The sequence below is a fragment of the Aphidius gifuensis genome, linkage group LG6 (assembly GCF_014905175.1).
Source record: "Aphidius gifuensis isolate YNYX2018 linkage group LG6, ASM1490517v1, whole genome shotgun sequence".
NCBI classification, from domain to species: Eukaryota; Metazoa; Arthropoda; class Insecta; order Hymenoptera; family Braconidae; genus Aphidius; species Aphidius gifuensis.
This window is the reverse complement of record NC_057793.1, coordinates 9,374,631-9,400,371: the sequence shown is the minus strand read 5'-3', so window position 1 is coordinate 9,400,371 and position 25,741 is coordinate 9,374,631. Positions and strand designations below refer to the sequence as shown.

General features: G+C 24.9%; 2 protein-coding genes across 6 annotated transcripts; one reads left to right on the top strand and one right to left on the bottom strand.

Annotated features, from left to right (window-relative positions):
• Positions 1-415: 415 nt before the first annotated feature.
• LOC122859389 (RING finger protein nhl-1) lies at positions 416-18,937 on the bottom strand. 4 transcript variants are annotated; one of them, XM_044162946.1, is made up of 15 exons: positions 18,846-18,937; positions 15,974-16,078; positions 12,079-12,263; positions 11,572-11,805; positions 10,203-10,552; positions 9,852-10,127; positions 8,995-9,313; positions 7,360-7,574; positions 6,850-7,142; positions 6,444-6,756; positions 6,194-6,283; positions 2,131-2,580; positions 1,898-2,059; positions 1,391-1,817; positions 416-1,318 (listed from the first exon to the last, which is right to left on the bottom strand). In XM_044162946.1, exons 3-15 carry the CDS (start codon positions 12,256-12,258, stop codon positions 887-889), a joined length of 3,741 nt encoding a protein of 1,246 aa, XP_044018881.1. In that variant the 5' UTR covers positions 12,259-12,263; positions 15,974-16,078; positions 18,846-18,937; the 3' UTR covers positions 416-886. The 4 variants fall into 4 exon arrangements, with proteins under 4 accessions (XP_044018881.1, XP_044018883.1, XP_044018884.1 ...); XM_044162948.1 differs by having other exon boundaries at positions 6,850-7,109; XM_044162949.1 differs by having other exon boundaries at positions 6,850-7,022.
• On the top strand, positions 10,637-24,795 carry LOC122859390. Of its 2 annotated transcripts, XM_044162952.1 has the most exons (10): positions 10,637-10,765; positions 10,825-10,918; positions 11,020-11,171; positions 11,231-11,459; positions 20,258-20,346; positions 21,931-22,171; positions 22,329-22,434; positions 23,360-23,553; positions 23,863-23,982; positions 24,043-24,795. In XM_044162952.1, exons 1-10 carry the CDS (start codon positions 10,752-10,754, stop codon positions 24,238-24,240), a joined length of 1,437 nt encoding a protein of 478 aa, XP_044018887.1. In that variant the 5' UTR covers positions 10,637-10,751; the 3' UTR covers positions 24,241-24,795. The 2 variants fall into 2 exon arrangements, with proteins under 2 accessions (XP_044018887.1, XP_044018886.1); XM_044162951.1 differs by having other exon boundaries at positions 10,754-10,918.
• The last annotated feature ends 946 nt before the right edge of the window (positions 24,796-25,741 follow it).

Here is a 25,741-nt window from a genome sequence, read left to right as displayed (position 1 = left end):
TTTTCCATCGATAGTTAATAGAGGTTTCAGCTATTTTCTAAAAAACTTCTATATCTTTTCTAGAGGTGATTCCTGTATGAAAAATTGTATGATCCAAGAGGTGACACCAGTGAAAAGTTTCGTGTGCAAGAAGCGACAGATGATATTATAGTCGTTCTTGCCAATATTAATTTCAAAGAGAGATGAAAAGATATTTGATATGGGAAGATATACTACTTTACGACCCTTCATGTCCCCTCAAAATTAATATTGACAAACCCAACTGTACTTCATATTGTATCGGTGCTAGAACTGCCAGTAATTAACTCCCACAATTTTCGCGAAATAAAATCCCATATGCTGGCAGTTTGGACTCTGTGCTAAGTTGCATCTTCTCAGCTACTTGCGGGGTAATTTAATTTAAAAAAAACAATTAGCATACTTCTACAATGATTTATTTTAAAGCATATACAAACAGTTTTTTCTTCTCTCATCTTCAGCTCACTTTGATTATAATAAATCAAATAATTTTAAATAACTATTGTAGAGATGAATTTTTATCAAGTTTAACAATCATTTAGGCAAAATGCAATTTTATTATATTAACATTATTTTTTTTTTTTTTTTTTATCAATAAATATAGTAAATATACTTTAAATATCAATCAGTTTAAATAATGAGTTTTATTAATAAAAAAAAAAAAGAAAAAAAAAACGAAATTAAAAATAGATTAGTCTTAGTACATAAACAAATCCAGAAATCAACACAATCATAAGAATTAAAAAAAAAAAAAAAATTATATAATACTAATTTTATATAAAACAAAAAAAAAAAAAAAAAGAAGAAAAATAATTTTTTTTTAATTGAAAAATTTGTATGATTTAAAATTGTTTGTTTTTTGATAAATTTAAAAAATTTGCACTCTATGATTTTCACGATCGCATACAACAATATTGCCAGAAGATGTAACAGCAACACCTTCAAGTCCTTTAAATTCACCATCACCATTACCCCAATTACCAAATGCCCGAATAAATCCTCCTTCAGATGTAAATATTTGTATACGATTATTACCAGAATCAGCAACAATAATATAACCTTGATCATCAACAGCAACACCACGTGGAAATTTAAATTGTCCATCTTCAGAACCTTCAGAACCAAATGCTGTTAATACACGTCCTCCAACATCAAATATTTGTACTCGATGATTATTACTATCACTAACAATAACACGATTTGTATTGCTAACAGCAATATAATGAGGATGTTCAAGTTGTCCTCTTCCACTACCACAAGATCCAAATTTACCAACAAATGTACCATCTGATTGAAAAACCTAAAACGTTAATATATACGTTAAAATTAATTATACTTGATATTTTATTATAAAAATGAAAATAAAAATTACTTGGACTCGATGATTTTCTTTGTCACAAACATAAATAAAACCCAAGGCATCAGTTGTAATGCCCCAGGGATAATTAAAACGTCCATCAGTTGTTCCTTGTGATCCAAATGTACGTAAAAATCTACCAGATGGATCCAATACTTGTATACGATGATTATAACGATCAGCAATTATAAATTGACCAATTCTATTAACTGCTACACCAGCAAGACAATCAAATTCATTTTCACCACTTCCATATGTACCAAATTCTTTTATAAAATTTCCATTATGATCAAATACTTGAACACGATGATTTGAGCTATCAGCAACGACAATTGAATTATCTGGACCAACAGCAAGACCTCGTGGCCATGTAAAACATCCGGCACTGCTCCCCCGCATCCCAAATTTCAACAGCTGACGCCGCTTTTGCAAGTATTGACTCCTGTAAATTATAATTAATATTAATTTATTTATTTAAAAATTAACATTTTATAATTTGGGTGATTAAAAAGCTTTTAATACCTAGTGGAGGAACCTGCTACCGCGGGTATACCGTGAGCTGCTGTAGGGGACGTGGGGGAGCCTGGCGGGTTTTTTTGATCGTCATCAGAGGATTCAAAAGATGTTTGACCAGGATGTCTTAATGGTAAGCCCAGAGACAGTCTTCTTGATGCTGCACTTGAACTAAAATATTAAAATATTGAACTGAATTAATATAAATACATTTAATAATATATTATATTTTTTTTTCATACCTTGATGATGGTGCTGATGAAGTTAATGATGGTGGTTCTTTATCTTTAGTATTACGATTACCATATTTATTTTTTAAATATCTTGCCCATGAACTTAATGCTGCACCATCTTTTTCTGTACCACCACGATCACGATCAGGACTTGGTTCACGTGATTTTAAAGCATGTGTACTTCTACTACGTGCTAATTCAGAACCAGCACCATATTTTGCAGCAAGATATGCTGTTGGTGATTGTGTTGTTGGTGATGGTGGATCTTCATCAATATCATTATCATCATTACCAAAATTATGTGAACTTTTTGAACGAGCAACACGTTGTCTTCTTTCTTTTAATGCAGCATAACGTGATCTTGGTGATAATGGTTCAACTTCTGGTTCCGGTTCTTTTTCACGTTCACGTTCTCGCGACACTCCGACTGCCGCTTGGCTCCTGCTTTTGTTCAGGAATCTGTAAATATATTTCATTATATTTATTTGAAAATAATCAAGTAAATTAGAAAAAAATTAGTCGTGTTGTTTTTTTTTTTTTTTTTTAATTTTAAAATACACAATTTTAGAAAGAAATAAAAATCTAAATTTTAACATTTTCAAGTTCAATGTAAGTCTACACTTTTTGATGGATTTTATATTTCAAATGTTGAAATTATTTAGTTAAATAATCAATATTAAAAAACAGGCAAATTAATATATTTTTTTTTTCAATTCATATTTTTATTTTAACATTTATTATTTGTTAAAACAAAAAAATGAAAAAAAAAAATCAGCAAACATTTTAAGCAAATGCTAATTTAACATTCAAAAATGTTTAAAAATTTAACACTTTAATTTTTTTTCTAATTGTGTAGTTAAATTATAATTAGCATTGATAATTAAAAAACAATTAATTTTTTTTTTTTTTGAATTTCATCAATTAATTAATGATTAAAATATTAACAACTTTTTCAAGGTTATTATGATTATAATTATCTTTTACTTGTTACTGTAATTTTTATTATTATTAATTTATTGATTGGATGATTGGATATATGAATATAGAAAAGCTTATGTTTAACATAAGGTATAAAGTAGCATAGTTAATCAAGTTAGTGGTTGCCTATGAAATTTGTTGGTGACCAACACGATTAAATAGTGATTAGATTGATGTCTATCGCAAAATGGATATTATTACCAGCTCGTGGATGGGTTTTAGTATCATCTTTGATGGGCTATGCTGATGAAACAATCAAATTCCTTTTAAACAGCATGATTGTAAGTCTTTTCGATGGAAATTTTATCTATTAATAAATTCTTAAATCAATGATGATCACAAGGCCATGACATTACCAATCATATGTTGTTTTTAATAATAATAATTTTTCTCAAGTTTCTAATTATATTCTCATCAATGACGTTTATATTTTTTCTAAATTTATTTATTCATCTTTTTATCTAGTCCCGATCTAATAATACTTAAATAAACATCAATAAATTTTTTTTTTTTTAATAGAATAACGTAATTAAATTAATGTGAAAAAAAAAAAAAAACACTTTTATTTAACAGATTAAATTTGTCTGGCATTTGAATTTAATTTGTTTTATTTTTTTAACTTTGGATTTCGTAAAATTTCAACTTTGCGACATGAGTGACATCAATGATGTAAAAAAAAAAAACAAAATTGAATTTAAAATTGAATACAAAATGAAAAAAAAGAAAAATAAAAAAAAAAAAACTCAAAATTGTCTAAGGGGTATTTGTGAATTTTTTTTTTTTTTAAACAGCTGTTTATACTAGTCTATTTTTTTTTTTTAAGTAATATTATTTTTAGAAAGGGAAATAAATGAAACGAGTTATCACAAGACTACAGTTTATTCACATCAACAAACTGGTGAAAAGATAAAAATCATGTATAATAGTAAAAAAAAAAAAATTATGTTTAAGTACAAAAATTATATAATCATACAAACATAAACAAAAACAAATTGTATAATTTTTTTTCTTCTTTTTTTTTTTTTTTTCTTTAAATCGAAGCTACTTTTTGGTGACTATAAATCTGGATATTGAAGGATACAGGAATTTTGGAAGTGCGTTTTACCCGAAATGATTAAAAAAATTTAAAAATTATCAATCATAATATTGCAGTTATAAAATGTAAAAAATATTGACAATATTTAAAAAAAAAAAACAACACGATGCTTAGGGAAGACTGACAAATTACGTTTATCACAATGTAAAAAAATTAATAATAACCAAACGATTGTAAAAAGAAAAATGCAGTGCGACATTCTGATTCGACAAATTACTCGTTAAAATGGAATATAGAAAACAGAAAAAATTCATTTACAATGAAAGTCTACGAATTAAAAAAAAACGGAGAAAAAAATACACGGTCGAGGCGAAGACCAATGTGAAAAAAATTTCTTCATTTGATGAATTAAAATTCCAAGTATTCAGCCTCAACTTATTCGACCTTCTTCGTCATTAATATTTTATTTATTCCGATTCTTGTCCCTCTTCATTTTCTTTTTACAGTGAGCAGAAAAAAAATTAAAAAAAAAAAAAATACGTAACAAAAATAGTAAGTGCAATTAATTGTTAATTATTTTTTTTTTTTTGCTTCAAACTGTTCAGTTAGAAAATCAGATTTGTTAAAACTCCATAACATAGTACGGAAATACAGAAAACGGTGGTTACCATTTTCATCGGTATGGTCATCTGGCTGTCATCATTATTATCTTCATCATTTGTTAAATTTAATTCATCATTTTCTCTAGTTGAATTGTTATCTTCATTGTTGATATCATCTCCCGAAGATGCTGTATCATTAAGCAAGCTCCATTCTTCACTCAGAGTCGCTTCATAATTTTTATCACTCGATGTATCTTCATTTTTTTTTATTTTCTGATTTGAGGTTAGTTTATTCGTTGCATCATCATCAGAAATTTCTTGATTTGAATCATTTTTGGAAGCTAAATTATGTGATGTCGGAAATTCAAGTTCATCATCAGTTATAATCCAACCTTGGTCATCAAAAAGACGATCAGAACTACTAGAACGTCTTAAATTTCCATTCGTTATTCTTGAATTATCAGTTTCAATGGAATTCATAGTTTTAATTGTATTATTATTTTCTAAATTATCATATTTTGGAAATTCATGTTCCATTTTTCGTGCATTATCAACGACAATTGATAATATTTCTCCCAAATCATTAGTATCTGTTATTTCTGACTCTTCTTCATCATCTTCTGTTAAGTTATTATTAATATTATTCACAGAATTTTCTTCAACATCATTTTTCCAACCAATTTCATCAAAATTTGAATTTTCGAAATCATTATCAGCATCTTTAAAAACATTGCCAACTTTTTCATCAAAAGTTTCATGAAAATTTGCTTCATGAGTACCAGCAGCACCATCAACACATTCCATTTTCTTTTCATTCAAAATTGACAAAGACTCAGAATCTTCATCATGATTATTCGATTCCCAGAAATTTCCTGAGCTGCTATTTTCATTCCCATTGATATTTAAATTTTCTTCTCCAGCACAAGCAACATGTGTATCATTATTAATTTCAACATTATTTGTATCTTGATAATTAACAAAATTATCTACAATGGTCAACGCCTCGTTATTATTTAACGAATTTTTATCACGATAACTTTCACGTTGTTGATCATTTAAATTAATATTTGTTGTAGGTGACGTCACCTCGAAACCCACCCTTGAACTATTATAATTGCCCGTTAAAAAATCATCAATATTATCATCATCATTATCACTATCAATAATATTTTTATCAATTGAATTCAATCTAATAATCACATTATTATTAATATTATTAATATTATTATTTGCATTATCAATTATCATGTTATTATTATTAATATTTGAATTATTTAATATTGATTGATATTTATTATTGTCATTATTTATTAATGTGTTTATATTCACATTTGAATTTTCCAAACAAGGAATAATAACGTTATCATTAACAATTTTTTTATCACGCACATTATCCAAGGAATTATTGGAGTTGGATTGACATTGTTCATTTGATTCGTCTGCATGGGGTACGAACCTGCTCGTATATCCACTTGGTGATGATGGTGATGATAAACCTGTTGGTGATGATGATGAATTTGCTGGACTTCCACGTGGTGATGCGTATCTAAATATTTTAATATAAACAATGTTTAAATCAATATTAATAATCTTTAAAAAATCTTTTTTTTTTTTCTCAATGCTGAGAAGAAATATATAATTTAATAATTAATTCTGAAAATTTAAAAAATGATTTGAATTTTATTTAATAATTTTTATTATATTACCTTGTTGTGGGTGAATCTTCTTTACTTCCTCTTCTTGCTTCAGCTGATCTAGCTAATAATGGACCAATATCAGTTTTAGCCATTGCAGCTTCACCACGTTGTTGACGTTCTTGTACTGGTGTTGTTGAAGCTGCTGATTTTCTTGTTTCAGTATCAGATTCTTCATCACTATCTGTTTCAGTTTCTTCAGATGAACTTGTTGTTTCATCATCATCATCGTCATCATCGTCATCATCATCATCCTCGTCATCATCTTTTTTTTTTGGTTCATCTCGAGCTAGTACAACTGGTGGAGGAGGTGCTGCTCGATTACCTTCAATCAAATTAACATAAACAATAATTAATTTAACGAAAAAAAAAAATACATATAATTTAAATTTATTAAATTAGATTCATGTTGACTAACCTGCGCCTAAAAAACGACTTTGAAATGGTGGACGTGGACTGCTTGTTGGTGTTACTGGTGAATCACGATTTGCTGTACCAACTGGTGAACTTGGTGTTGATGTTGTTGATAATGTTGGTGTTGTTGTTGATGCTGTTGTTGTTGTTGTTGATGATGGTACTGCTGTTGGTGCCCTGGAAAGGTACTTCTGCTTCATTTCCTCTGCAGTGAAAGAAGCACCGGTGCTACGTATACCCGAACCCGAACTCTCGGAACCGGTACTTGAATCAGAAGATGCGATTCTTGTACATCGGCTGAATAATTTCGATTTGAATAAATTTATCTATTGCAAGGTATTTTTTTAGCTAAGCTGATTTTCATTTGACTGCTTTTTTTATTTACTTTATCAATATTTATTACTGGACTATCGGATTTTTATTCGTAAACGTATTTTTTTCGGTTCTTTGTTTATCTATTGATTTTATTTATTTTAAATAGTTTCTAGATTTTATTTTAGTGTTTATTAGTTACCTGACAATTGAGGTTCTTCGTGGTGTTTCTTCAGTATCACGTTCTGATTCTCGAACAGGTGATACATGAGTTGGTGTTGATATAATTGATTGACGTTCATCAACTATATCTGATTGTGCTTGAGTACCACTTTTATTAGCTTTTTTTATTTTTGATATTTCATCGTCTTCACTTGGCTGTTTTGATACTGATAATGGTGCTTTTCTAACTTGTACCTGTTTTTGAAGATAAAAAAAAAACATAAAAGAAAATATATATAAATTTATTTTAATTAATCATTATTCTGAGGAATAAAAAAAAATTCTTTAAAGCTGGTTTAATAGCTCTGGTATATACAAATTTTTCAATGTTTAATATTCAAAAATTCATTTCTTTTTCAAACTATTTATTTTTTTTTTTTTTGTTCATCTTTGTTCATTTTTTATATATATTTTATTTCATTCAAGAATTCTAAATATACCTCAGCTTGTTGTGTTAAAAATTGGATTAAAATAAAAGAAAAAAAAAAAACGACCAATGCAGCAAATAAAAAATCGCGTTATTGACACAAATTATTTTGACAATTACGTAATCAACTTTGTATTAACTTTAGGCTATTCTACAAATTGTTAATTTATTTCTAGTGGGGCAACACTCGACGCATGCTAGGCTATTTTATTTATTTATTTATTTGTTTAAAATCATTATTGCAAATTTAAATTACAAAAAAAAAAAATTTGCATATTAATTTTTACTCTAAATAACGACAAAAATTTTACAAACCCAGCGTCGAGTTAAGCCTCACAAAAAAAAAATTCAATCTCATGTATTAGCCAAATGAAAAAAAAATTTATAATTTATATTTTATATTTTTGTTTCTTTAGTAAAATTTTTTATTTTTTTAAATATTAAATTTTTTCATTTGTTGATTTATTTTTCTTTCATATCGAACTTATATGGACTGCTGCATATGGAGGCCGGAAATAGGGGTCGGCAAGGTCGATCCAATTGGTCGATTATTGCAGGATAATCACTGTTTAAAAAATAATTCAATTCAAAAATTTTTATTCTCCAAAATTGAACAATAAAGTTTGGGAGAATATATATATACACAGTTTAGGCAAAAAAAAATGTAAAATTTTATTTTTAAAATGTCAAAATAAGTTTACATTTTTTGTTAGATGTCAATTCAACATTTAAAAAAAATAGAAAAATAAAATCATCATGAAAAGATGTCAAATTGAATTTAAACAAAAACTATAATTTAACATTTTTTTCACATGTTTAATTAACAAATTTTAATTTTAATTTTCCATTAAAGTTTAAGCAACATTTTTTTTTCTTTTCTGTAATAATTTTATTAGAAAATTTTTAATTTAACATTTATTTTTGATTAAAAAACAAAATAAATATAAAAATATCAGTTTGAAATTTTAGAAAAATGTTAATTAGCATTCACTGGTATAAAAAAATTAAACATTTATATTGTTTAATCCATTTTACATTTTTTTTTCTAACTCTGTATATATTTTCTATTTTTTTTTTCTAAATTTGTTATAGCTAATTTTAAATTCTTATTATGTATTTAATTATTTTTTTTTTTTAATTAACAAACTCATAAAGTATTATTATTATTATTTAAATTTATTTTATTACCTGAGGTTTTGGTGTTTGTGGTTGTGGTACAATTGGTTCTTCTTTTTTTCTTTTTCCAGCTCTTTCATGTTCTTGAAGTTTTTTCATAACTCTTGGTGAATCAGTAAGTCTAAATATTCCTGATAATGGACCACGAGCAGCATCTTCAGTATCCAACACTTTTTCACGTGGATTTGGTTCAGTTGTTGATGGTGTTGTTGATGTAAATCTGACTGATGAACGTGTATCACCATCAGATTCTTCACCATCTCTGTGACGCATAAAACGACTACGATAACGTGATTTATTTCTTGGTGCTTCATACTCTGGTGTATCGTATCTAATAAAAAAAAAAAAATTAATTATTAATATTATTAAAATTTTACATCCTACACTAATACTAATACATTCAATAAATTTATAATTACAAAAAAAAGCTTTCATGACAAATCAACGTGTTTTTAAATTTTTAAAGACAAAAAAAATAAATTTTTTTAAGTATTTATAAAATAAACTGAAATAGATATTTAGGCCATCCGAATGGACAAAAAAAATACTTTGGATTGGATGTAAAGCAATAGGATTCAAATGATCAAAAAAAAAAAAAAGTAAACAAAAAAAAAATATGAATGTTATTGAGAGAGCTTTAACGAGCACGATGCTGGCTCTCAGCCAGAGTAATCTACGACGATAAAATACTTTTTTTTACAGTCCACTAAATGAACCTACACAATTGTGTCATTTCCCAATTTTTTTTTATAATATTTTACTAATCTATTTGATTGATTTAAAACATTAATTCCTCGAAAAATAAATTAATTGCTATGTTATTTTTTGTATAATAAAACAAAAAAAAATAAAAATAGTAAATTCATTACTCGTAATCAGGAGCATATCGATTTCTTGCAAGTCGTTCTTCTTCTTGTTGACGATATTGTGATGCCAAACGATGATCACTTTTACTTCTCATTAAACCAGGTGATCCACTTGCTGGTGCAAGTCCACCTGTTGTTCCTATATGACCAGTAGTACCTGTTTCTGGTTTAATATTTAATTCACCATAACCAGCAACATGTAAAACAAGTTGATTTGGATCATGAGACATTACAAATCTAACACGACGACCATAATCACCAGCTTCATATTCAAAGTTTCTAAATGATAATTAAATAATATTTTATAAATATATCAATATGTAATTATTGTTATTTAATTTGAAAAAAATTTACCGAATAAATTCTACAGTACGTAAAAACATTTCTTTTGTATCTAATAATTCAGCATCATCCCATGGTACATTTTCATTAATATGAGCATCAGCAAGATCACAATTACTTTGTATATTTGATATTTCAAGTTCAAGATTTTCTTTGAGTTGTATTAATCCACGTAGTTCAGTACCCGAATAACGTTCAACCTCATTTCTCAAATGTTCAGTACGATCCTTGAGGGCTTTACTTAGTCTTCGATAAATTTCATCAACCTCCTCAGCAACTGAAGCACAATTTGTCTGTAGCCCAAGGGTATTTTTTTCAACAAGAGCAAGGGCATCTTGAAGACGATGTAGTCCTCTTCTTATCTAAAATTATTTTTTATATATAGATTATTATGAAAATAAATAAAAGAAAAAACAAAACATAACTTGATGTAAATTTTCATTCAACTATCTGTCATTTTTCATTTTTACACGTCATTTTTCTTTCATAAATTTTTTTTCGTTTTTCTTTTTGGTATATCCTTCAAAATTAAATTTAAATTTTTTGTATATTTATCTTTGTATGATGTCTGCCAAGTAAGATATTTGTATATCATGTTATTTTTTTATGTTTTCATGTTTATTTTTTATTCCAGCAAACCAACAAAAAAATTTATACAGGATGTTTTAATATTACACAATAAATATCGGTCAGTTCATTCATCACCTGATCTTAAAATTAATGACAAAGTAAAATGAAAAATATATAAATATATTTTTATGTTGTTTTTATGAAAATAACCTTCCAACTTTTGAATTTTGTTGATAATAAAAATTTTGATTATATTTAGTTGAATGAATTGGCACAAGATTGGGCTGAAAATTTGGCAAAGAAAGAGGTTATGGAGCACCGACCAGATAATGATTACGGTGAAAATATTTATCTTGCAAGTAACAGTGATCCAAAATGGGAATTAAAACCAGAAAATGTTGTTGATGCTTGGTAAATTAATTTTAAAAAAATTCTTTTTTCTTTTAATTTAAAAAAAATAAATAAAATAGGTATGCGGAAATAGAGATGTACAAATTTGGCGAAGAATCGCCGACAAATTTACCGGATGTGGGTCATTTTACCCAGCTTGTTTGGCATTCAACTGAAACAATGGGTCTTGGAATGGCAACTAGTGAAACAGGAAAAGTCATTGTTGTTTGTAACTATGAACCAGCTGGTAATGTTCTTCGTAAATTTACTGACAATGTTTATCCAGTTAAAAAAGTCAACAAAACAGAGGTTAGTTAATATAATTTCAATTTTTATAAATATATATTTGCCTATATCTTTTATTTTTGTTTACACAACACACACTTTGATATATATTTAAAATTAATTTTTAATTACTAACCTGTGAATTAATTCGTGTTATTTCACGTCTAAGAATATCCATATGTGCATCTTTACATTCTGGACAACATTTTTTATCACAATGAACACATAATGAACAATAACTTTTTTCCGAACAAACACCACAACGTTCCATTGTTTGGCCACTCGTTGGATCAGGCAATTCTCCGGTTATTTCAATATGTAATTCTAAAAATCTTTGAAGAGTTACATTTGTTGGAAATGCCTGAACACCCTGCAATAATTAATAGTTTATTATTATTATTTTCAAAATCATGTTGGTGTTTGTTTAAACAATATTTGTTTGATGAATCAATTGGTACACAGTTAGAAAGAAATGATCAAATGTTAAAATTCTAAATTCGTATTTGTTATTTTAACATTTATTCTTTTTCTTTTTTAAAATAAAATAAATGTACAAAGTTAATTTAACATTTAAAAAAGTTTTTAAAACTTTTTACACTTTCTTTCTTGACTGTGTTGATAGTAAAAATATATATTATTTAACCTGATAAGGAATACGATGTTCTGCACGACATTCTGGACACTTGACTTGACGACGTACATAGTCCACAAGTCCATCCATACATGGTTCCATACAAAAACTATGCTGACATGGTAGTAATTTTGGATTTCTGTAACGATCTAGACAGATCGCACATGTCAGCAATTGCTCAAATTGCTCCATACTTCCTGAAATAATAAAAAATAAAATAGTCATAAATATTATTTTCATTGTGAAAAAATTTACACTTCATTTATACAAATAAAATTTCAATCCTCTCTAAGTTTACTATGAAAAATTTAAATTAATCGAAAAATTTATCATTGCTTTCGTGTGTATCTAGTCATTTTTATTCATTGAAAAAATAATAATAACATTTATCACGGTCAAATGATAAAGTATAAATAGTGTTGAATAGTCAAAATTAAGTTCTTATTGACGTCACGCAAAAGTTTTTTATTTATGACGTTGGTGTTTCAGAATATTTGTATATATTTTTTTTTTATTTCTCATTTATTTTCTGACTCCAAAGATTTATTCCATATAAACATTGTATCTGTGATTGTGAATTTAATTTTTTTTTCTTTTGATATTCTATTTATGTCTGTGAAAAACTTTGGAGAATTAGATTTTCATTGTTATTATGTGAAAAAAAAAAAAACCACTTGTTGATACTTCAACTTCCAAGGTTGATTAAACCTCAATCTAACTGAGAAAAAAAAAATTCCATCTAACACGACAAAGAAAAGTTTCTTTGTGAGCTTTAGTAAAGAATTAAAATAGAAAACAAGAGGATTTCTTGGTTTATAAAAAGAGAAAAAAAAATAAATAAAAATTTTAAGTTTACAGAAAAATACAATTAAAAGTTACATTTGGTAGTTCATGAAATAAACTTTATTTTTTTGTTTAATCCTTTTACCATTTTTAACTTTTTACAAAGGATAACCTTGAGATAAAATTTTATATAAAGTTATATTTAAAATCTTGTTTAAATTTATTCAGATTGAGTCTTAAAATTGTCCCTCAATTCAAGAGTAAAATAAAAATTACTAGAAAATAATTAAAAATAAATCAACTGTGTATTAATTGAATTTACTATTGTTTAATTATAATTTTAAAAATAAAAAATATAACAAATCAAATCACACAAAAGTACAAAGAAAATGATTCATCGTTTTGCTTTGTCACAAAGTTTTATGACAAAGAAAACTAAAAAAAAAAAAAACAAAAAGTATATAAAATTTTGGACATCATTTTAGATATCAAAATAATCTGATCTACATACGTAAAAAACTTGTCTCTACGACCTGTCGATCGTTGAAATATATATTCCTTCAATTTCAATTTTTTTTTTATTTTTTACAAACTTTTATTTTGTAAAAAAAAAAAAAAAGCTCTCCAGCCAATCAACAACTGACAGCTGTCGGTGTAAATAAATGCGCTATTTAACAGACGTAAAACTGGAATGAAAATTTTTTTTTTTTTTAACAAACGACTCGAAAAATAAAGTAAAAAAAAATTATATGTAATTACGGAAGATAGATATATTGTCGACCGGCGTGTTCACGATACCGGATGAACTGATGAATCTTTTTGACTCTCGAAGATTCAGTAGCCACATTGGTGCGGGACTTTTTCTAAACTTAGAACACAGCCACCTTCTCAATATTCCAGTGAGCTTTTTTTTTTTTTTTTTTCATTCTCTTTTATACTTTACACACAACATTGCAGCAACTCAGAATAGCGATCTTCTTCGCCCCATAGTTTCCCGTTAGTTGAATTTCTTCAGCTTTAATTTATATATATTTTGAAAATATATAAAAATTCTTTAACAAATATTTTATTTTTCACACACATTTAGCAATAAAGAATATGAAATTTAACATTTTTTAGGCTTTTATTTTTTTTTTTTAGATGTTAATTCAACATTTAGTTCGAATATTAAATTTCCACGTTTAACAAAATGTCAAATTAACATTCAAAAAAAAAAATGTTAACTTGCCATTAAAAATTTTTCACATGTTTAATGAGCAAATCTCAATTGTGACTTGTGAGCTTTCAATTAAAATTACGTTTTTTTTTGTTAGGGTTAATTTTAACATAGAATGAATAAAGAAAAATTGTTAAATTAAAATTTTTGTTTTAACATTTTCTCATTATTTTGCGACAGTGCTATTAAACATTCAAAGACGTTTAAAATCTCAACACTAACATGTTTTTTTGTCTCAGAATTTTTTCCAAAAATACAAAAATTATTGTTGTTTTGAAAAATAAAATAATTATATATATAAAACAGCCTCAAGCTGACAGTATGATTTATCAAAAATTCAAAATATCCCTTCTGAATATTAAAAATAAATAATGTTTACCAAAATATTATTTAAAATTCAAGTAGAGTAAAATATCATATATCTTTTTTTTTTGTTTTTTCAAATGTATTTTGAAATGTCAGTCGGTAAAGTCAATTTGCTCCCTTGCCAATATACGACATTAAAATCAACTCTCATCAGACGAAAAAAAAAAAAATAATAATATATATTTAGATAATAAAATCACCCTTCTATTTCCTGCATATTATTTTTTTCAAGTTTAAAATAAAATATCACACAGTGTATCTATTCTCTAGCGTCGTAATTTTTCAACGACATATGGGGTGTGTGGGTGAGATAGATAGATAGAGAAAAGCAGATAGTTTTGTGTTATTTATAAAAAAATTTTTTGCCTTGAATCAAATGGAAAAACCCTCGATTAAGTATACATGTATATGATATTATATAAAGTTGAGACAATGGATAAAGCGTTTTCTTTTGTGTCCGAGAAATGCCGTACATTTTTTTTTTTTTTTCTTTTTTTTTCTATTTCCCCATTAACTCGGAGACATCGTCAGCGTCATAAAGAAACAACGGTAAATGTACCGTATAACGATGTCTAAAATCTACTATGAAAATATAATGGATATAGTTTTTATAAAACAAGGTCACAGTTTGACTAACAAAAAAGAAAAAAAGTGCTTTCCACCTGGTACTGCCAAAGTAAAACAATAACACATAGGATAAAAAGTTTGAATAAGGAAAATTGAAAATAAAAAATTTATATAAATGACTAGAAGGTTAAAAAAATCAAGGCAGTTGTCGTCAAAGTGTATATTTGATGGGAAAATAAATAAATAAGTGTATTCATGGATATTGCAGCAATTTTTTTTTGTTTTTTTACAAGTTTTATGTTTTTTAGAGTCATATAACATTTAAAAAAGTGTTAAAAGAAAAAATACATGGTTTTATATTGGAACCAATAGATTAAGTTAATGCTGAAGGTGAAAATTAGAAATGAATTTTTTCATGAGTCACTGCAAATTGGATTTCAAAGTTAATCGAAATTTTGTATTTATTACATATTGGATATTAGTAAATTTAGAAGAATAAGGTTTACTCTGATTTTTATACAGTTTTTATTGTTGCTGTATTTTCTTTAATTTACACGGTGAAAAAAAAAATGAAAAAAATTAAATAGTATTTAGTTATTTAATTGATGGAAACAGTTAATTAATTATTAAAATTAATTAAACATCTTGGAGTGTTAAATTAATATTTGTTTCAAATTTCAAACTAATTTTTTCTTTTTAAAAAAAATAAATAAAAATTAAAATTACTATGATTAAAATTTAACATTCAAATAGTAAATCAACATTTTTTTTTAAATACTAATTTGACATATTTTTTAAACATTTTTTGAAGTTTTAAATTTAATTATTTTAGACAAATGTTGAATTAATATTTGACAATAAATATAGATCTTTTTTGATATTTAAAAAATATTAATTTTTACATTTTTTTTAAATAATTGTTTTCACAGAAATTACGAAATTTAAAAAACACAAATATTTTTAAAAAATACTCACTTGTTTGTTCCGCCTATTGGCGGTCGTGCCTTGTGTGGGGCCCTCTCGATAGGGCCCCAAAAATTTTATCCTCTATACGACGATGAAACACCAGCGCTTTTCCAGCTGTAATAAAATATAACTAATTTAAAAACTTTGATTCAATTAAATCTGTCAATAATAACAAATGTCAATATGTTGCTTGGTATATAAAAAAATTATTCTTCATTTTATTCAACAATTTAATTGAATATTAATTGGCATGTACCACACGTGTACATGATTTTATTCAATGTCTCCAGTAATTTTGAAAATTGTCGTATTGATTCAAGTCACGCATCAATACAGACCTATACAATCGACATGTGTATACACCCTAATTAATCAATCATCCGTGAATCATATACTCGTTTAAATAAATAAAAATAATTTGAAAAACCAAATAATCAAATAAATAAAAATAATTACTCTTCATAATTCAATTAAAACTTTTTTCTGTCTCATTATTATTCTTGAATTCGAAAAAATGTTTCAATTATTTTAAAAAAATTTACGTCAAATTTATTGTAAAAGTCAATCATCCAGACAGATTCTAAAATCGAATTTGAAGTATATATGCTAAAAAATAAAAAATCAAAGCAATCCATGTCATGTCGAAGCGAAAAAAATAGACTAAAAAAAAAAAAAACTAAATAAACTACAATCCCACTTCACACTTCACACAGCTGATAGTCAATCCCAGGGGCGGTCAAAGTACCATCCCTCACCTATCTGAAAAATGTTCATTCAAGTATTTTAAAAAAACTGATTGACCGTGATCAATCCTTTTTTCTAATAAAAAATAAATTTTATCGATTTAATGAAAAAACAAATAAATTTTGATGAAAAAATTAATTTAAATATTACAAAATATATATTAAAAAATTTACGAGTTAATTTGTTTTACCAAAATATATTTAGAGACCTTTTGCGTGATTTGAAATTTGAAACATAATATTATGAGTGGAACGAGATAAAAAAACAAACGAGAAAATCTTGTTTCTCACTCAACTTGAGTATTTAGACAAAAGACAAAATTTATTTTTATTTTATTATAAAAATAAAAAAGGTTCCAAAGCCCTATTAATTTTTATATCAAAATATATTTACTTATTATTTTCGATCTATCTGTATATATTTTGAAAACTATCTGCGTTTTCCAAAAATGGCTAAATAACCAGGTTTCTAAAAACTAAACCAGACTCTCCATAAGAACCTATGTATAATCATCAAAAGTAAAATTACTTTAATAATTTCAATTAATTACTAAGTAATTAGCTACAAGAAAATTATCAAAAAATTTGAGCGTATGTATTATTATTTCATTAATCTGCTCAAAAAATTTCAAGGCTCTATCTGCGTTTTTGATTGGTGGTGGTAATCCCTTAATTTGTTTATTTTGTAAAAATATATTTATCAAATTTAAAAGTGATTGTTTGTATTTGACATTTTTATATTATTAGGTGGATAATTTAACCAACAAACGATTACATATTGTTGAATGAGAAAACTACCGGGTTGAATTCTGCACACGACATCAACGACAAATTTCATCTTGATATTTTCAATTTTATTATCAAATATTATATACCAACAAGTATGAGAAATTTATAAAAATAATGTAGATTTAATCAAATATATATAATACATATTAATGGAGTATTCGATGGCTAGTAAATGATATATATTTACGATAAACTAAAAAAACGTACAACCAAAAAAGTATACGTTTTGGTAATTTGATATCTTTGGTCTATATTAAAACGGAGACTCACAGTAACTGATTTAGACATAAACCAAGAAAAAAGTTGATTTTTAAATAATATTTTTCATCAACAATAATTAAGGCTATTTAAAAAAAATTTCAAGTTAATAATAACAATTATTTTTCATTTAAAAAAATAAATTACAAAAAAAAAAATATAAAATATTTTAATTGGCTGAGCTTTTTTTTTTTTTAATTAAAAATAAACTGATGTATCATATTTTTTAGAAGGATATAAATAATTCTTTTTAATGTTTATTATTGAATGTTGATAAGAGGATTCATATTTAGTTGAATTATTTATTTTTAAATTATTTTTATTTATTTAAAATGAATGTGATTATAGAAAAAAAAAAAATTCAATAACGAATCCTCGAAATTTAAACATTTTGGAGATTATTATTTTATTGAATTTTATTATTTTTATTTTTTCCCGGAATAAAATTTGGTAGGGGTAATCGTTATAGTCAAGCGAGTGCAACGGATTATCTAACACTTAAAATTAGACAAGTTTATCCGATCATCACGAGGACAAATATTTAATTCAAAAAAATAAATTTAAAAATTTATAGTCCATTTTTTTATTATTTTTTTTTTTTTAGGCTTTTATGTTTTTTTTTTAGGGGAAAAAATTGTATTATTATCAGTAACACATCACGACGAGTTATTTAAAAATCACGTTAGAATTTTTTTTTTTTTTTATCGCACTTGCACTAAATTCCAAATAGTCACAAACTGGTGTTTCACATAAATTCACTTTTAAAACTGAATTTAATTACTAAATAATATTTTTATTTTATTTATTTTATTTATGATATAATTTGTATTTAAAAAAATAAAAAATTCTTCTTTTTTTTTGACGCACAAATAAAGCTTTATAAATAATAATTCATGATGAAATATTTATTCATGGATTTTAATTTTTTTGTTTGTCAATTACTTAATTTAAAATTTAATAAATTAAATTTTATTTCTCACTCGATATTTATGCATGAAAAAGATTGAATTATTTTATTTTTTTAATTTTGATATATTGTTAATATGGGTACGTTAAAATATAAATTAATTTTAGATAAATTAAAAACGCACCGCGTGTTGTCCGGGCCGGATGGCCGCCCGTCTGTAAGTGAGAGTAAATTTCTTATTAGTTATTTCTGGCCAACGCACCTTCTGCATCCTCCAATCGCATTTTCTTAGCTAAAACTATATCACAGTTTTTCTACCTCCAACAAAGATTTACTTTTTCAAATTTATTTTAAAAATCTTTTCTTCTATTTATAATTTTTTAATTTTCAAAAAACTAAATTTAATTATTTTTTAAATTATTTAAACATTTAGAAAATTTATTAAACAAAATTATAATTAAATTAAAATTAATTTTAATTATGATTTAAATTGTATATTTAATAGTGCAATAATAATTGAATACTTTGAAAAATAATTTAATTTTTTAATTGACTATTTAGTCAAAAAATAAAATAATGAAAAATTATTAAAAGCTTTTTACAATATAATATTTAATTATAATAATTTTCATCTACATTACAGATTTTTTTTTTTTTTTTGTAATAAATACACACTTTTGTTTAATCATCATGTGAGTGCATTACCAGAACCGGGTATAAGCGCTTCACAAATACAGCCCTGACAGTGCTATTTTTATAAAGTTACATTGTGTATTAATAGCCAAAATGGAAACCCTAGTATTCAAACTTATATTATTTTATCTTTGTTAAAATGAAATTTTAAATATAATTATATATTTAAAACAATGAAATTAAAATATTTAATATTGAAAAACAATTTATTAAAAAAAAAAAAAGATTACAAAAAAACTGTTAAAAATTAATTTTAGTTTGCCAATTGGCTTGACTATTTGTTTATTATTTTGCAATAAATAAATATTTTATTACTTCATAGAAGATCATAAATAAGATTTTTATTTTTATCAAAGCTTTTTTTTTTTATCTTTATCTCTTGCTTCACTGGAACTAATGTAATTTGCTGGAGGACTAGTATAAAACCCAGCTTTTAAATTCACAAATACATACATAATTCATGAGTTATATCTATAGATGAACAAACCAAGTGTACTTATTGCAGGTAGAATTAATTGGTGCATCAATTTGCATATACACGGGTGAACCGATGACCATTGAAAAGGCCTGTCGGTCTGAAGCACACGATACTTAGCTTCCACATCCGTGGAAATTCGTTGGGAGAGATTTTTTTTTTTTTTTTCATTTCATTTTACTTTTTATACATTCGCATCAAAACACTTAATCCTTTTACTTTTTTTACAAAAATAAATTCATAACAATAAAGCACACAGTTGATAATTTATATTTCATTTTTTTTTTTTTTAAATATTTGCTTTTTTTTTTTTCCAATAATAATTAATTGATTAATAAATTTTGAGATTAATTGATTGAGTAATTTTTTAAATTAAATAATATTTCATTCATTAATAGTTGACGGAATTTTTTTTTTTATTGTTTCAGGACAATACTGAAAATTCAATTGGTGATGAAGTTAAGCCTGGTGAAATTGTGGATCAAATTTTAGGAATACCAATTGAAATACCAAATAAGTAAGCAACAGATTAACATAGATTTTAAAGATGCATTATATGCAAATAAGATGTAAATTTTAGAATTTAATGGGCTTTTCATCGCCAGACATATTTTGCAGACTGTTACACATCAACACAGTATTGTATATATTGACTGATAACATATGCCCTATCAATATTAAAATAGGTCTATGATAGTTTTTAATTTATTATTTAATTTAAATTCTCAAATTTAACAGTTGAAAAATCGGTAAATATCAACAATATTGAAAATGTCTAAAAATTTAACATTTTATTATTAAAATTTACATTTTTTTTTTGCAACTGTGTGTGTCATTTTTATCAAGCTAAGTTATTTTTTTATGTACAATTTTTTTATGTAAAACATCTCGCTAAAATAATAAAAAAACTACAAATTTATGTATTAACTTGTTGACATTTTTACAATATCCAGAGATCGCGTGACATAAAATTTACAAAGCCCATCCACTATGTATGAAAGGTTTTAGAATTGAAAAATAAAACAACAATTTTGCGTGCATTTAACAACTTTTTAAAAACCGTAATTGCATTTAACATATAAAAAACTTTTGTAGAATACAGAAATATAAATTTTTGTTTTTTAAATTTGAACATGAACAACTGATTGATTTACCAATATAAACCAATCAAAAAGCAAAAATAAAGTTTCAATAAAAAATATATAATAATAAAACTTCATAAACTTGGACTGTGTAACTCTATGAAATAAATCACACACCAATTTTTAAACTATATTTTTGAAACTTTATACCAAAGTTTTGGACGTCATCCAGAAATCAAATATAACACGTATTTGCAATAGAATATAGAAAAAATTTTATTTTTTTCGAAAGATTTACATTTGTAAATTTGATATATCTACAGAATATAGCTGAAAAAAACTTCATAAATGTCTACAAACTAACCAAAGAAATAAAATTTTTATAAAAATAAATACATATATTTTTTTTTTTTGTCATTCATGCATATGAATCTCACGTTTCCGGTGACAATGCAATTTTTTTTTCCCATTTTTCCTTATTTATTTCTTACTTTTATCAATTTCAATATAAAAAAACAAAAAACAATGCAAAATAAAAATTCAATTCTTATTTTAAAAACTGCATGACTTTGCCACGAAAAAAAGTTTTCAAGTACACTATTTTAAAGTCACGTTTCAATAACTAAATTGCCCGTACAATCTACAATAATTTATCGGACACACGTGTGACAATTTCATAAAGAAAAAAAATAAAATAAATAATACTATTATCTAATGTTTGGTCATATGTTTAAATCGCCATATAGGGAATAAAAATACCAATGAATTATTTCGATAAAATATATATATATAAATAAATTAAAATAACAGGGAAAATAAAATTCGTTTGTGGTTAAATCAACAGCATCAAATCCGGAAATATGATTTTTTGCAAGCTCACAGATTTATCAAACTCTGAAGCTTATACATCTCAACATGTTATCATTATCATATATATATTTTTTTCCTAAGTAAGATGAAATTTTTCGTGCTTTCAGGATGATATTAGTTTTTTTTTTTTTTCTTCTATGTATTAATAGGGAAACACTAGAATCGATGGCACGTCTTTACGCAGTCCCTTCTGAAAAACTACGTGTGTTGACATCTTGGTTGATAAAAGTTACAGAAGAAGCAAACGCGTGGCAATCTTGGCTTCACTCCCACATTGACTTGATCCTACGAATGAGTGAATATTTCATCCCAGGTCAACAACAACAACAATCTTTATCATCAAAAAATACTATTGACGAAAAAACAGCTTCTAATTCTACTTTTATTCTGGTAAAGTTAAAAAATATTTAAACATTACATGAATGAAAAAAAAAAAGTTTTATTAATAAAAAATAAATGTATATATTTATGGATATAAAATTATGATATATTGTGTAGCCGATGTGAAATATGAGATTGACAAAAACTAATAATATTTTTTTCACAGAATTCATCGGATATATCAAGTATGAAAAAACTTGAAGATGAAACTGTGTCAGCTGGTGAGCCAAAAGATATACCACAATCATTTTCAAAATTTGATAAAACTCATGGTAATTAACTTTTGAACTTCTTTGTTTTCTGGGTAACTTTTTTTTTTTTTTTTTTTTTTTTTTTATACTCAAGGTGACACTTGTCGAGAGATGTTATATCAACCCTTTTAGAGTACTTGAACAACTTTCGAAGAGAGATTTTATAAAGCTTCGAAAATTGTTCTTGACTAAAACAACTATGAAAATTTGTTGGATTTATATTTTTTATCTAGTTTTTTGATGTGTTTTCATTAGCTACTATTATTTCTAAATATAATATAAATATTTTCTTTTAAATTACTTTATTGTTTTATCTAATTTCTTTAAATTTTATTGCATGTAATTCTAAATTATAATTTTAAATATGAATAAAATATTTAATTTAAAATTATTAGATAATTATTTAAGCTTTTTAAATTGAATTTTTTCATTTTGTTATTTGAACATATAGAAAAGAAAAACGATAAAGACATTGTAGCAAAAAAAAAAATTTAAAGATACGTTTTTTTTTTTACATTTAGACAGACTTTTTTGGCCATTATGCTCGTTTACCTTTCTTGATGCGATAATATAGATTACCAGACAGAAAAAAAAAATAGTGTAGAATAATTTTTTTTCATTGTAATATAGATGGTTGTTTGCGTGGGTTTTTTCAAGAGTCTATATATGAACTGGATATACAACTTGGATCGTAAATTTAGATATGTTTGTCTGAGATTTTAATGAATGTTTCAACACTTGATGCTTTTAGAAAATTAGATTAACGTTAGTGTCTAAATAATCAAATTAAAAAATTATTTTTCAAATTTATTTATGTCATTAATCAATGTCATTTGTAAATTAAAAATGTAGACATTTAAATAACAATAAAATTTTGAAAAATTTACATTTTTATTTTTCAAAAAATTTTAAATAACGAGGAAAATTTTATTTGAATTTTTGGCAGAAAAAAAAGAAGATAAAAAGTTGGAAGAAATATCAAAACATTCAGTTGAAAATCACTCAATGGATGGTGGAACATCAAGTGAATTATCAAATGAAAAAATTGTAAAAAATACTTGGCCCATTGGAATACCCTGGTCACCACGATTGCCAGATAAAAAAAATAAAAAAACAAAAAAATTTGAAGATAAAATTGAAGTAAATATTAAAGTTCTTCTAAAGTTTTTATCTTTTTTTTATACTAAAATTTTTCATTATTATTATTTATTTTTTTTTTTCATTTTTTATGATTACTTTATGGTTTGGCAATGTTATAAAGCACTTTTGCGTACTATTGCTAAATCAAAGATAAAAAGTGCTTGCCCATGTTCACAGTTTTTATAAAAAAAAAATAATAATAATAAAAAAGTAAAAGTATAAAAAAAAAAAGTTTCAGTAAAATTTCTAAATTTTTAAAATATTGTTTTACGAACTTGAGCTTTATTATTATTTTTTTTTTGCCTTCAGTTTGAACCCATACCGATGCCAAGAGATGAAATTGAAATGGCTATTCTTATAAAACAAGTTAAACATCAAGCAAAAATTTATCGATCTCTTTATAAACACTGGAAAGAGACAGCTGATAGAGTAAGTTATAATTATTATTAAAAAAAAATGATAATGTAATTAAATGTAATTTAACAATAGGCCTATCAAGAAATAATTGATCGTGATATCATGCCAACAAATCAAGTGTTTAATGATGAAGAAGTACCATATTCATATTATGTTTACACTGACATTAATGACGATGATGAAATAAATTCAACGAAAAATACAACTGAACAATTGACTCATAATAATCAACATTTATATTTTAATATATCTGATAAATATGATTTATAATTTAGAATTATAAAAGATCATAAAAAGGTCAGGAGATAAATTTTTTTTAAAATTTATCAATTCATTAATTAAAATGTCAGCTAATATATAAAAAAATAATAACTTTGCAAGTTTTATATTGAACCTTTAGAATTTAATTGATCATAAATTTTAAATAATATGTTTCACAGTTAGATGCAAAATTTAAAATGTGAAAAACACTGTAAAATTTTGAATAATAAATGTTAAAATTTTAAATATCATCAAATGTTAACTTTAATTTTTTATATTTATTTTTTATTTCAACAATTTACAATCTTTTTTTTATTTTCTGGGCTTTTTTACATTTTAAAAGAAAATCAACATTTAAATAAACTTAGAATTTAATTTTTTTTTAGATGCTAATCAACGCTTTTTTCAACTGAAAATTTCAAGTATTTTGAGCTGAATTTTAAATCGAAATATTCAAAATAATGTATACCTATATTTCGACATTTAAAAAATGCTCAATTTTACAATTTTTTTGTGCCTTTAAATTTACCATTGATTTAAAATGATAATAAAAAAAATAAAAAACCGAAAATTATTAATTTATATATAATATTTTAAATGAAAAAGAATTTTTTATTTTTCATTCAAATTTATCTGTTGGAATATTTTTTTTTGCTTTTCGTTGGCTCAACAAATGCTCTAATTATTTATTGGAGGATTTTTCAACACACATCTATTCACTATATTTGAACAATTAGATAAGCTGACAATTGTTTTATTTTTTTTTTCTATGTGTGCACCTGACAAATCTCTCAAGACCGATAAAATATATGGAAAAATTTTTTAAAACAATAAAAAAATTCTTTCATTGTTTATTCAATTAATTTGTCAAAGAAAAAAAAAATAAATTTTTATTTTCTTTTCTAAATTTATTTTTTCTGTTGTTTATTTTATTTTTCTATTTGTATATTTTTTATTTCTTTGTAATCGATACTGTATGTACTCAACAAACTGTTTTTTTTTTTTTTACTTTAGATCAATTTCCAAACAATTTTGTGGCATTGAAAGTTTTTTCTGTTGTACACCTGGCTACTTTATGGTCGAGCTTTTTTTTTTTTTAGTTTTGAATACAGTCACTCGTTGGTTTCTTGTGAATATACACACGGACAATACACATGTACATATCAACTGCACCATGATACAAGTAAATAAGCCAAAAAAGTATAAAAACTTTTATTTATTTTTTCATACTATATTTCGTGAACAACACAACTTTCCAATCTCCTACACATTTTTCGTAGATTTTCAATTTTTTTTTTTTAAACAAAACATTGTTCGAAAGATTTCCAAGTGAGTTTTCTTTAACTTATATTTTTATTTTTGCTTATTTTTCTTTTTCTATGATCTTGAAAAAAAAAATATCATATGCATCTGATATGTTTTTCAATTGTCCAATATGTTTTGAAAAAAAAATATATTTATTACTTTTATATAGAATAAAATCAATAAAATGATGACATAAATTTTTATA

Bases quoted from the DNA above. Each gene is read 5' to 3' on its own strand.
- LOC122859390 (XM_044162951.1), top strand. From the start codon at position 10,784: ATGTTATTTTTTTATGTTTTCATGTTTATTTTTTATTCCAGCAAACCA. The intron at 10,919-11,019 runs GTAAAATGAAAA...GATTATATTTAG, and splicing joins ATCTTAAAATTAATGACAAA to TTGAATGAATTGGCACAAGA. The intron at 22,435-23,359 runs GTAATTAACTTT...AATTTTTGGCAG, and splicing joins AAAATTTGATAAAACTCATG to AAAAAAAAGAAGATAAAAAG.
- LOC122859389 (XM_044162946.1), bottom strand. From the start codon at position 12,258: ATGGAGCAATTTGAGCAATTGCTGACATGTGCGATCTGTCTAGATCGT. The intron at 6,757-6,849 runs GTTAGTCAACAT...ATTTGATTGAAG, and splicing joins AAGTCGTTTTTTAGGCGCAG to GTAATCGAGCAGCACCTCCT. The intron at 1,319-1,390 runs GTAATTTTTATT...TTAACGTTTTAG, and splicing joins AAGAAAATCATCGAGTCCAA to GTTTTTCAATCAGATGGTAC.